The following is a 13,854-nucleotide window of genomic DNA, read 5'->3' as shown; positions in this document are numbered from 1 at the left end:
ATTTTTCTTAAGGACAGGTCGAATACCTGTCAAGTACACCGCTGGAATTGCAAGTTACTATGCTCTGTGTTCACGACTTCCGCCGAAGTCGGTTCTTCTCCTTGTTCGGGTGGCGTTTGGCGGTCGACGTCACCTGTCTTCTAGCCATCGCCGATCCACCTTTCATTTTCCATTTGTTTTGTCTTGTTTTCCCACACACCTGGTTTACATTTCCCTCATTACTTGTCGTGTATTTAACCCTCTGTTCCCCCCATGTCTGTGTGTGAAATTGTTTGTTTTGTGTATGCGCATGTTAGACTGGTTGCGCTGGGTTATGTCAACCCGTATTGTGTTTAGTGTTCTCTGTGCCATGTGTTTTGTTCGCCTAAATAAAAGGCTCTGTTTGCTACCCAAATTCTGCTCTCCTGCACCTGACTCCCTTACAGCCAGTTACACATACCTAACATGGTGCTGCACTTAACAAGGCTCTGAAATCTATTTTTCCAGGAGTTGAAGCAGCTTTGCCTGAACCAAAGAGGAGGACAGCTCCACAAAATGCAGCCAGGAGATTGGGTGGTCATCAAGGACCTCTGCAGATAGACTTGGCACCAACAGCGCTGGATGGGTCCATTCCAGGTGCTCCTGACAACCCAGACAGCAGTGAAGTTTGCAGAGAGGTCTACGTGAATTCACGCCAGCCATTGCCACGGTTGTTTGGGTCCTGGGAGGAGCAGAACAGCACAGAGCGAGAAGTGACCACAATGCAACTGAAGTATGCAACACCAGCATAGTCCCACGGCGGGACTTAAATAACAGCCGCTCCAGCTCAAGCCAACGGCAGGCTCAGGACGGGAGTCCAGTAAAGCTAGATTATGAATCAGAATGTCATTGGAATTTTCTACCACAATTAATTTGGCCAGAATAACAGACGACCTACTGCCTGATGCCTCTGGATCTGCAGATATATACAGAGAAGATATTGGCTCAACACTCACCTTCCAATCAAATCAAATTATATTTGTCACATGCGCTGAATACAACAGGTGTAGACCTTACAGTGAAATGCTTACTTACAAGCCCTTAACCAACAATGCAGTTAAGAAAAATAAGTGTAAAGAAAGTATTTACTAAAATAAACTGAATTAAACATGTTTTATTAAAGAGCAACAATAAAATAACAGTAGTGAGACTATATACAGGGGGTAGCAGTACAGAGTCAATGTGTGGGGGCACAGGTTAGTCAAGGTAATCGAGGTAATATGTACATGTAGGTAGAGGTTAAGTGACTATGCATAGATAATAAACAGAGAGTAGAGCAGCGTAAAAATAGGGGGGGGGGGGGGGCGGTTGGACATGCAAATAGTCCGGGTAGCCATTTGATTAGCTGTTCAGGAGACTTATGGCTTGGTGTAGAAGCTGTTAAGAAGCCTTTTGGATCTAGACTTGGCGCTCCGGTACTGCTTGTCTATGACTAGGGTGGCTGGAGTCTTTGGCAATTTTTAGGGCCTTCCTGACACCACCTGGTACAGAAGTCCTGGATGGCAGGAAGCTTGGCCCCAGTGATTTACTGGGCCATACCCACTACCCTCTGTAGTGCCTTGCGGTCGGAGGCCGAGCAGATGCATCCAGCCCCATCAATGAAAATGGGGGAGTGCTTGATCCTCCTTTTCCTGTAGTCCACAATCATCTCCTTTGTCTTGATCATGTTGATGGAGAGGTTATAATCCTGGCACCACACTGCCAGGTCTCTGACCTCCTCCCTATAGGCTGTCTCATCGTTGTCGGTGATCAGGCCTACGTTCCTCGGTGTTGGCAACTTGGTAGCATTGGAAATGACAGGGCTATTGACAGGGCTCTAAACCTACGTTGGAAACACTTATGACATACAGTACATTCGGAAAGTATTCAGACCCCTTGACTTTTTACACATTGTTATGTTACAGCCTTATTCTAAAAATTATTATAATTTTTAAAAATCCTCCATCTACACACAATACCCCATAATGACAAAGCAAAAACAGGTTTTTAGAAATGTTAGCAATTTAATAAATAAAAAAACCTGCAAATATCACATTTACATAAGTATTCAGACCCTTTACTCGGTACTTGGTTGAATCACCTTTGGCAGCGATTATAGCCTCGAGTCTTCTTGGGTATACGTGTATTTGGGTAGTTTCTCCCATTCTTCTCTGCATATCCTCTCAAGCTCTGTCAGGTTGGATGGGGAGCGTCACTGCAGAGCTATTTTCAGGTCTCTCCAGAGATGTTCGATTGGGTTCAAGTCCGGGCTCTGGCTGAGCCACTCAAGGACACTCAGAGACTTGACCCAGAGCCACTCCTGCATTGTCTTGGTTGTGTGCTTAGGGTTGTTGTCCTGTTGGAAGGTGAACCTTTGCCCCAGTCTGAGGTCCTGATCGCTCTGGAGCAGATTTTCATCAAGGATCTCTCTGTACTTTGCTCCGTTCATCTTTGCCTTGATCCTGACTAGTCTCCGCAGTCCCTTCCGCTGAAAAACATCCCCACAGCATGATGCTGCCACCACCATGCTTCACCGTAGAGATGGTGCCAGGTTTCATCCAGATGTGACACTTGGCATTCAGGCCAAATAGTTCAATCTTTGTTTCATCAGAACAGAAAATCTTGTTTCTGATGGTCTGAGAGTCCTTTAGGTGACTTTTGGCTAAATTCAAGTGGGTTGTCATGTGCCTTTTACTGTGAGAGGAGTGGCTTCCGTCTGGCCACTCTACCATAAAGCCCTGATTTATGGAGTGCTGCAGAGATGGTTGTCCTTCTGGAAGGTTCTCCCATTTCCACAGAGGAATTCTGCAGCTCTGTCAGAGTGACCATCGGGTTCTTGGTCACCTCCCCGACCAAGACCCTTCTCCCCCGATTGCTCAGTTTGGCCAGCTATAGGAAGAGTCTTGGTGGTTCCAAACTTCTTCCTTTTAGGAATGATGGAGGCCACTGTGTTCTTGGAGACCTTCAGTGCTGCAGACATTTTTTGGTACCCTTCCCCAGATCTGTGCCTCCACACAATCTTGTCTCGGAGCTCTACGGACAAATCCTTGGACCTCATGGCTTGGTTTTTGCTCTGACATGCACTTCTTTGGTCTAATGGCATTCGCAACAATTATGTGCATACCGCCACCTATTGTACAGGTAGATAATAAGGATTCAATAATGAAAAAATTGTGGGGTAAAAAATGTATTCTGTACAATCTATTAGTAACGAAATGTTAATTAAATCAGCCTGCTTTTCTGTTTTAATCAGTTCCCTACACAGGTTCAGAAGATCCTGTGATGGCGGGACATTTCCTGGCGACAGTAGTCCCTGCAGTGCTTCTGTCGTTAAGTCTTGTAGGCCCAAAAAACGTCTCGGCTGCAGATATGATGTCCAGCACCTTGGACATTTTGGACACTTGTGCTGTACAATTAATAACTGTGGCTATAAATGCTACCAAATCCACCTTCTTCACAATAAGTGTATCCAGATCACTTGACGTATAACATTTGCAACTGGTTGTGGTGCATCTACCACCATATCTTCTTCAGAACTGTGTCCTTTTGCCCCTTCAACGCTCTTCACCGCCTCCAAATAGGAGATTTGCTGTAAAGCCCAGATCCATGACACCTCAACCTCTTTCACCCTAACAGGGCACTCATAGAATTCGGAAATATGATTTCCCACCACAGTTGCAACATTTTACATTCACAGACTTACATATTCCTTCCGTCTGCAAACAGTTGACACATGGCCAAACTTTTTACACTTCTTTGCATTGCATTGGGTTTTGCACAATGGTTTTACGGCGTATCTTATATCCCAACTTTACATAGGGGGGTAAATACTCATCAAACATCAATAATACAGAAACTTTGCTTCTTTTCCCCAAACGGGTCAAGCGACGTGCATTAACGACTCCTGAAATTTTTTGCCTAAGATATTGCTTATCAATGTCCAACGGGACGCCAGAGATAACAACTTTTACCGGTGCCCTGTTCCGAAAATCAAAGCTATTCACTTCATGCGTCGATAATTTTGCGAGTCACAATGCACGCTCCTTTTCATCTTTAGATACACACCATATCAACACCATACTACTCCTGGTTACTTTGATTGCATGGACTTTTCCCTGTGCCTTCTTCACCATCCTTGTGACATCAAAAGGGTTTCCCAAATAAACATCCTTATCCAAAAAACGTACTCCAACAAGCAACGATTCATCAGACTCATTTTCCACAACAATTTTTACCCTTTTTGTTCCATTATTGAACTTCACTGTTGTCCACTCATCTTTCTCGCTAACTGTACTCGACAAGCTTTCAACTTCAAATGACACTTCTACTTCCGCCATATCACGGTCCTTCCTCACTCTTTCGTATGCCACGCTTCTAACATGCACTGTCAACTGTGGGACCTTTATATAGACAGGTGTGTGCCTTTCCAAATCATGTCCAATCAATTGAATTTACCACAGTCACAATCAAGTTGGAGAAACATATCAAGGATGATCAATGGAAACAAGATGCACCTGAGCTCAATTTAGAGTCTCATAGCAAAGGGTCTGAATATTTATGTAAATAAGGTATTTAAAAAATGTATTATAATAATAATTCTATTCACCTGTTTTTTCTTTGTTATTATGTGGTATTGTGCGTAGATTGAGGAACATTATTTATTTAATCCATTTGAGAATATGGCTATAATGTAACAAAATTTGGAAATAGTCAAGGGGTCCGAATACTTTCCAAATGCACTGTATTTATTAATAATAACAGATAATGGCAATGCACCATTCTACACCTATCTACGAGTGATATCAATGCTATGACAATACATCTTGATATGGCCTATAGTGGTGACAGACTGAACTGTCAAACAAAGCTGAGAGTGAAAGACTAGCCAGTAAATTAGTCTAGGTTAGGTTTCGCTGCCATTGTTTCAAAGCTTGTATACTCTCTATTAACCTGAGTCCACTTTGATATGTAATAAGGGGTTATTAGACACATACATGAACATGGACATGAGTAAGTCTTTATCAGAGCTAACAAGCCACAACTGAATGACATATGTAATTTTGTTTCTAAACTCAATGAAAAAAATAAACAGGACACTGGTTGATCTACAAACATCTGCAAGTGATATCACTGAGCTGTGACAATGCATCTTGTTATGGCCTATAATGGAGCATGTTGACTACTGTCAAACAAATTTAGAATTCTACTGTAGCTGTAGAACTTTAGCATATTGTGTGCTTAGCTTTCAGAAACCTTAAACACTGGAAAAAATGGTTTCGAAAAATGTCAAGGTAGGAGTTCCTTCATCACTGCCAGGGCTGCCCCCAGACCGACCACCCGCTGGGTTTCTGGTGGACCCTCTGCTGGGCACTTTAGGCACTGATGAGTTCTGTGCCAACTATCTCCCACAAGCCAGGGGTGCCAGGCCTGTGGGGCCAGGGGTGCCAGGCCTGTGGGGCCAGTCATTGGACCAGGCTTCTCATCAGGGTGTTGTAGGAGGAAATAGTATAAAACCTTGAGAGCTTGTGGATAGGGCTGAGTGAGTGGACCCTGAATGGTCCTGTGAATGACAGAGAGGGTGAGAGAGTGTGGGGGGAAATCAGTAATCAAGTAATATCAGACTTTCTCTGTATCATTCATCATTTTTTTATTTAACCTTTATTTAATTAGGCAAGTCAGTCAAACCCTCCCCTAACCAGGACGACGCTGGGCTAATTGTGCGCTGCCCTATGGGCCTCCCGATCGCGGACGGTTGTGAATCAGTCTGGGATCGAACCGTCTGTAGTGACGCCTCTAGCACTGAGATGCAGTGCCTTAGACCGCTGCGCCATTCGGGAGCTTAAAATGATGACATGTTCAGATGTCATTCTGTGTCCTACTCGGTCAATAAGCACCAACCAGACAGAAGATCTAGCTAAATTAGCTACAGAAAGTAATGTACAAATCTTACCTTTCTGCAGGAGCTAACGTTACCTCGCTCTGCCCGGGCCGCTTCATCTTTTAGCAGCAGGTTGAGGGACTAATGTTAATTTACATCCACTACCTAGCTACAACTAGCTAGCATGAGGGACTAACTTACTTCCACTAGCTAGCATGACTATAGCCATAGCCAGGTAGGGCTATCTACTGTAGCTAGCCAGCCTGCTAGCTAGTCAGCAGTAACACAGAACAATGCGGTTTAGTTATAAAGATATTTGGCAGTCACGTTAGCCGGCTAATGCTAGCTAGCCAGGTAGTGCAAGCCAACTTTGTTCAGTTGTTGTTGAGTTCGTTCTATTGGCATGCTAACTTCATGATAAATTGGCCATTTTAGCTATTTTTATCTTCCTGTCACACAAATGTAAAATCCTTTCTCTGTGCTGCCGACACTGCAGCTCAACCCAGTCTGTAAACACAACCGCTATGCACCATTAATATTAGCTATATTAGGTGGCGTGTACGTCCAGTTATGAACAAAATATATATAATCATAATTTGATACACTTTGTCGTTATTTATTATCTGTTACTCGATACCCAATTTGGAAACCAGAAACGAGAACAAGTTAATATCCAATTTTCGTTTTGGTTTCCAATTAGAAAAATGATCAAAGCGATTCATTTCCTCTTGTTTGGCATTCCCGAGATTAGACGAAATAGGAATTACCCATAAACACACGGACCTGAACTCCTCCTCTTCTGTCTCGTTTTATGTTGGAAGCAGAAGTTACCATGTAGACTAGAATGAACGTGCTTTTTTTTCATGATCAGTCCTCATATTTTAGCCCAATCTGAAGTTGTTTTGTACTGTATGTATACTGTATGTTTTAAGCGATTACACTTAATGCTTTAAAAGCATGTATACACCTGATGGAACTAAAGCTCTTACTGTGTAGCAAAGAAAGGGCAACGTTCCATTGGTGATTTTGTCATCGACTGTCAGTAAGCATTGTGACTACAGTTGGTGCTGCAGTCGTGGACAGTGAGTTTTCTCAAAAAATCCTCATGATAACCCAATTATTACTAGCCACAGTAGTGAATTTGACTATCAGAGAGGTGCATAGAATGTGAGTGTAGCAAAGCTAAGAGCGGGTCACACTCTTTAGCCTTGCTAACTCTGTCAGATCAGCTCACCCAGAAACCGAACCTAAAGAAGAATCTGATCAACCCTCATCTTATTTCACAATAACCACTGTGGGGTGGTTTCCCCGTGATCAATCTCAAAGTGAAAATCCTGCTTGATATATAGGATGTTGGATATTAGATTTTAATGAGTCCTTGGCAGATGTGTTAATAACACATGTAGATAGACATGGTGCCTGCTTACACATTTAAAGAGAGTTGAATGTTGACCCAACTAGCAAAAACACATTGAATGGACACTGTGTCAAAGTCAAATTTCAACGTACCTCATGTTGAATATCAATTACATTTTTCTTTGTATCAGCAGTGTTCAACGTACCCTGCTTCTAAGAGGTTTAAGGTTTTGGGCGAGATGTAAAAAGCGGGGGAAATGCGTTGATTTTGTACATTAGAAACCGATGCTCTCTTCAAGTACCAATCTTAAGAACAAGTTAGACTGGTAAATTGAGCAATCTACAGTGACCTTGTTGAAGATTTCTCATTGAAGATGCTAACCATAATTGACCCTGCTTACCTTGAAACATTTTTATGTGATTGTTACCAGGGTTCTACCATGGGGTTGGTGAAGGGATCTAAAAATAGATCCGTTATTAATACCTTTTCAGAAAATAATCTACATTACAGTGCACTTATTACTGTGTAAATACAGTAACAAGTAGCCTATTGTATTTACTCATTGTTACACTGTACTGACCCTGCACTTAGGGTAAAGGTTATGGTCAGTGTTAGGGCTAGGTTTACTCCTGTAAGCGCTGTGTAAGTACAGTGTAACAATGAGTCATTACAATACTTGTTACACTGTACTTACAGCAGTAATTACACAGTAATAAGGGCACAGTAATGTGACATTTTGCCTTATCTTACAAAATGTTTAACACTGCAAATTAAGATAATTGACCATATGGCTGACCCAAGAGTTTAGTGTTTTGAAGCTCCTAGATTGTTTAACAAAATACTTGAGCTTTTCTGACCCATAGTAGATAATAATAATAATAATAATAAATTCAAATAGATACTTCACATTTCATCAAAGCTGTTTTTGTTTTTATTGCATTTGCAAGACGTCATCAGCATTTGAAGATTTTATTTCAGATGACTCCAGGTTTCAATCAATGCACATTCAATAGGGAAAACTGTTTAATTACTTTTACAATAGTTTTTTGTTGTTATTTAATGTACAATATATTCAACTTGTGTCAGTTAAACACAATTCAATATCAATATACAATTCATTTCATCCCTTCAATAGTCATTTTGGTGGTTTCCATGTTCATTGAAAGAAGTCCTTATACAATTCAATCATACATTGAGCTAAACATAATTTTCCTAGGACTGTCTGGGAGTGGTCTGAGTGGGGAGGGGAAAACTGAAAACTAGCTGTTATTGGCAGAGAAGTTTGGAACTCCCTTTCTTAATTGTCTTTTAACTAATTTATGTCGCCAGACTGGCCAAAACTCAACCCACCCAAACAGGCGAGGGGCAAATGTGGTGCTAAATAACTTAAAGTGGACTATAAGTTGTAACTATACCTTTGGTTGTACGTTTAGCCTCTTCAGAATCATATCGACTGCTTCTTTATTGCGAGGACAGTCCAGCAGTCCTCTGTGATTAAATAGACAGTCCACTGTGAGTATTACCTCACCCCTGGTCACTAGTCTGCTGCTGTCAGGTATAGTGGAGTCTGGGTCGAAAGTGTCATGATGCAGCACCACCAGAACAACAGGTTTACCAGCTGTCAAGAGAGTGAGGGAGGAACAAGGTTAGTTTAAGAACTCTAACAAATAAAGCATGTATTCAGGTAATTAACCTCTTGATACATACCTAGGTGTATTGAGACCACCTCCAGTTGTATATCAAGGTCCAGAGTTCCAAAGTCACTGAATATAGGACAGACCATTATGATGACATCACTCTCCTCTAGTGACACTTCAGTACAGTCTCCTCGGCCAGTGAGCTGTCTTACCAAGTCCTTATCAGAATTGAAAGTATGACCTACGACACAGGTGCATACTTTTCCCATCCTTGGCTTACCTGCAAGAGGATATCTCTGTTTTGTTAAAAATGAAACCTTTGTTATTGTGCAATTCATAATCTACATTTTATTTAGAGCAGTGTTTACCTTCTGTGAATTCCTGCTGCAACAGAGAGAAGTTAAGAAATGAATCATTAGTATAGTTTTCAATTCTACATTGTGCTGAACATAGATTTCTAAACCGATATTTAACTAGGCAAGTCAGTTAAAGGTCCAATGCAGCGTTTTTTAATTTATTTTTTATCTCAATATCAAATCATTTCTGGGTAACAATTAAGTACCGTACTGTAATTGTTTTCAATTCAAATGGTCAAAAAGAAACAAAAAAATGATTCTTAGCGAAGAGCAATTTTTCATGCAAGAATTTTACTAGAACTGTCTGGGAGTGGTCTGTGTGGGGAGGGGAAAACTGAAAACTAACTGTTATTGGCAGAGAGGTTTGGAACTCTCATTCTTATTGATCTATAGTGAGGGAAAAAAGTATTTGATCCCCTGCTGATTTTGTACGTTTACTCACTGACAAAGAAATGATCAGTCTATAATTTGAATGGTAGGTTTATTTGAACAGTGAGAGACAGAATAACAACCAAAAAATCCAGAAAAACGCATGTCAAAAATGTTATAAATTGATTTGCATTTTAATGAGGGAAGTAAGTATTTGACCCCCTCTCAATCAGAAAGATTTCTGGCTCCCAGGTGTCTTTTATACAGGTAACGAGCTGAGATTAGGAGCACACTCTTAAAGGGAGTGCTCCTAATCTCAGTTTGTTACCTGTATAAAAGACACCTGTCCACAGAAGCAATCAATCAATCAGATTCCAAACTCTCCACTATGGCCGACCAAAGAGCTCTCCAAGGATGTCAGGGACAAGATTGTAGATCTACACAAGGCTGGAATGGGCTACAAGACCATCGCCAAGCAGCTTGGTGAGAAGGTGACAACAGTTTGTGCGATTATTCACAAATGGAAGAAACACAAAAGAACTGTAAATCTCCCTCGGCCTGGGGCTCCATGTAAGATCTCACCTCGTGGAGTTGCAATGATCATGAAAACGGTGAGGAATCAGCCCAGAACTACATGGGAGGATCTTGTCAATAATCTCAAGGCAGCTGGGACAATAGTCACCAAGAAAACAATTGGTAACACACTACGCCGTGAAGGACTGAAATCCTGCAGCGCCCGCAAGGTCCCCCTGCTCAAGAAAGCACATATACATGCCCGTCTGAAGTTTGCCAATGAACATCTGAATGACTCAGAGGACAACTGGGTGAAAGTGTTGTGGTCAGATGAGATCAAAATGGAGCTCTTTGGCATCAACTCAACTCACTGTGTTTGGAGGAGGAGGAATGCTGCCTATGACCCCAAGAACACCATCCCCACCGTCAAACATGGAGGTGGAAACATTATGCTTTGGGGGTGTTTTTCTGCTAAGGGTACAGGACAACTTCACCGCATCAAAGGGACAATGGACGGGGCCATGTACCGTCAAATCTTGGGTGAGAACCTCCTTCCCTCAGCCAGGGCATTGAAAATGGGTCGTGGATGGGTATTCCAGCATGACAATGACCCAAAACACACGGCCAAGGCAACAAAGGAGTGGCTCAAGAAGAAGCACATTAAGGTCCTGGAGTGGCCTAGCCAGTCTCCAGACCTTAATCCCATAGAAAATCTGTGGAGGGAGCTGAAGGTTCGAGTTGCCAAACGCCAGCCTCGAAACCTTAATGACTTGGAGAAGATCTGCAAAGAGGAGTGGGACAAAATCCCTCCTGAGATGTGTGCAAACCTGGTGGCCAACTACAAGAAATGTCTGACCTCTGTGATTGCCAACAAGGGTTTTGCCACCAAGTACTAAGTCATGTTTTGCAGAGGGGTCAAATACTTATTTCCCTCATTAAAATGCAAATCAATTTATAACATTTTTGACATGTGTTTTTCTGGATTTTTTTGTTGTTATTCTGTCTCTCACTGTTCAAATAAACCTACCATTAAAATTATAGACTGATCATTTCTTTGTCAGTGAGCAAACGTACAAAGTCAGCAGGGGATCAAATACTTTTTTCCCTCACTGTATTAACTAATTTACCAGCTGGTGATGTCACCAGTCAAACTAAAACTTCATCCCACCAAAACAGGCTGACATTTCAGGCGGTCTTTTCAAACAGCTCTTAAACTAAAAGGGAATTATCATTCATTTTCACATATTCTTAAGTGGCGAGGAGCGACTGCGATGCTAAATAACTTAAAGTGGACTATAAGTTGTAACTATACCTTTGGTTGTACGTTTAGCCTCTTCAGAATCATATCGACTGCTTCTTTATTGCGAGGACAGTCCAGCAGTTCTCTGTGATTAAATAGACAGTCCACTGTGAGTATTACCTCGCCCCTGGTCACTAGTCTGCTGCTGTCAGGTATAGTGGAGTCTGGGTCGAAAGTGTCATGATGCAGCACCACCAGAACAACAGGTTTACCAGCTGTCAAGAGAGTGAGGGAGGAACAAGGTTAGTTTAAGAACTCTAACAAATAAACCATGTATTCAGGTAATTAGCCTCTTGATACATACCTAGGTGTTTTGAGACCACCTCCAGTTGTATATCAAGGTCCAGAGTTCCAAAGTCACTGAATATAGGACAGACCATTATGATGACATCACTCTCCTCTAGTGACACTTCAGTACAGTCTCCTCGGCCAGTGAGCTGTCTTACCAAGTCCTTATCAGAATTGAAAGTATCACCTACAACACCGGTGCATACTTTTCCCATCCTTGGCTTACCTGCAAGAGGATATCTGTTTTATTAAAGATTAAACAGTATTTTTTTACTTCATGACCATGCTTTTTGTTGCTGACAGAGTTGACTTTATGTGAAGGTGTGTCCTGTTGAGCTCCGTTTTTGTGACAATGCTTACAGGAAACGCTGTTTATTTAACAGTTTGAGACTCAACAACAATCCCACGTCTGCTCCAAATGTATAATCTATGACATAGATCTACTGACTAAACTGTGGTTTGTATATAGTACATTAATACAAGAAAAGCAACCAATAACTCCTGAGAAAGTGATGTGTTGACTTACTAGGAAAACCAGCCTCTGCCATTTTGCCTGCAGAAAAAAAGTTGGAAACCATAACTATACACATCGTTAAGCTACTTTCCTATTTATCCTATTCTCTATTTCTCTCAAGTGCAAAAACACATACTGTGTATACTGTGTAACACATATTGTATATCCTGTGTTTCTCTCTCTTCAGCATTTTTTGTTTTATGATAGAAATGTATGTTTATTTTTGGAAAGTTAAAATATCAGATATACCCCCTTACCTTACTGGTCACAACTGCCACCAACAAAAAATGTTTTTAATCAGATTAATATCAATAGAAATGCGAAATAGTCATTAAAAACAAACAAACTTCTCTCCAGATCTGCCATATGACTATACAGAAAATGTATTTTTCACTTTCATTTCACAAGAACTCAGGGCTTAACTCCCCCCCTTCTTTCTCTCTTAGACTGTACATGACTACTCCCCAAAAATGATTATGTCTTGTCTTCTCATATTTTGACTCTATATCTGAGTTTGTATTTTTTATGTCAATTGAGATTTCGTTCAATGCAATACTAACGTTAATTTAGTTGATGACACTAAAGGTTTTATAGAGTAATAGAGAAAGCACATTTTTTTGTCTCTTGGTGCTTCTCTCATTGACAGTAAACATGGTGACTTACTGTAAATACCAAAGGCCACACTCATCTGAGATAGTGTTAGAGACCATGTGTTGTAACTTCTAGTGTATAGGCAAGGACAAGGGAGCAGCAACTTTAAAGAGATTCTCTGGTTCTTTTGTTTACTTTTTAGCCAGTAGTTCTGAAAGTTGCACTCACGAGCCATTTGAGGTCCCCGAAAATTGTGTACTACGTTACATGTGTGCAGATTTGTACACCATGTCATTGCTCTCTCTCTCTCTACTGTGGGTGAATCATGTGCATCTTCCTAGCTATCACTCATATGGCAAGGGGCTGAAGCTCATTGGCTGAAACTCTAATTGCTTGGGGGCTGGCCCACGTGCTGTGAAATGTAGGGAAAATTGCGCAGCACAGCTTCAAGAAATAGTCCCTTTCAATCTAGGAATTTTGTGGCTAATTGAGGTGTCACATTTGTCGTAGGAAGGAGTGGACCAAAGTGCAGCATGTGTGTCGTTCCACATTTTATTTTCACTGTGAAACTATGCAATACATATAAATAAACAGAATAACAAAACAACAAACCGTGATGCAGAGGTGAAACATACACTAACTCAAAGACAATCTCCCACAAACCCAGGTGGAAAAAACACCTACTTAATTAAGTATGATCTCCAATTAGAGACAACGAGGACCAGCTGCCTCTAATTGGAGATCATCCCAAACAAAACCCAACATAGAAATACAAAACTAGAACATAACAACATAGAAAAACTAAACTAGAAAACCCCCGTCACGCCCTAACCTACTCTACCATAGAAAAGAACAGCTTTCTATGGTCAGGACGTGACATGAGGTAAAACAGGAATTATTTTCATAGATGGATGGATGGATGGATGGATGGATGTATGAACTACACATTGACACATCCAGCCAAAAACGGGCATCAATAATGATGCTGCCACCACCATGCTTCACCGTAGGGATGGTGCCAGGTTTCCTCCAGACGTGACGCTTGGCATTCAAG

At 41.4% G+C, this 13,854-nt stretch overlaps 2 protein-coding genes across 7 annotated transcripts in view; one reads left to right on the top strand and one right to left on the bottom strand.

Moving 5' to 3' along the window:
* LOC115160113 (heparan sulfate glucosamine 3-O-sulfotransferase 2-like) overlaps window positions 1–13,854 on the top strand; it is a 42,607-nt gene that overhangs the window by 14,830 nt on the left and 13,923 nt on the right. For 2 of the 5 annotated variants that reach the window (XR_003869009.1, XR_003869011.1), the window contains one exon: window positions 487–981. The exons of the other annotated variants lie outside the window; for them this stretch is intronic. The gene's annotated coding sequence lies outside the window, so the exon portion shown is untranslated. Of the gene's footprint in view, window positions 1–486; window positions 982–13,854 lie in introns of those variants that run through there. 5 annotated transcript variants of the gene reach the window in all.
* On the bottom strand, window positions 8,141–12,612 carry LOC115160155 (uncharacterized). Of its 2 annotated transcripts, none has more exons than XM_029710535.1 (7): window positions 12,467–12,612; window positions 12,222–12,248; window positions 11,712–11,921; window positions 11,420–11,622; window positions 9,238–9,250; window positions 8,940–9,149; window positions 8,141–8,850 (listed from the first exon to the last, which is right to left on the bottom strand). In XM_029710535.1, the coding sequence occupies exons 2-7, from the start codon at window positions 12,241–12,243 to the stop codon at window positions 8,642–8,644; spliced, it is 867 nt and encodes a 288-aa protein (XP_029566395.1). In that variant the 5' UTR covers window positions 12,244–12,248; window positions 12,467–12,612; the 3' UTR covers window positions 8,141–8,641. The 2 variants fall into 2 exon arrangements, with proteins under 2 accessions (XP_029566395.1, XP_029566389.1); XM_029710529.1 differs by having other exon boundaries at window positions 9,238–9,253; window positions 12,467–12,611.

Source organism: Salmo trutta, chromosome 2 (genome assembly GCF_901001165.1).
Source record: "Salmo trutta chromosome 2, fSalTru1.1, whole genome shotgun sequence".
Lineage (NCBI taxonomy): Eukaryota > Metazoa > Chordata > Actinopteri > Salmoniformes > Salmonidae > Salmo > Salmo trutta.
This window is presented reverse-complemented; position numbering and strand designations above follow the sequence as displayed.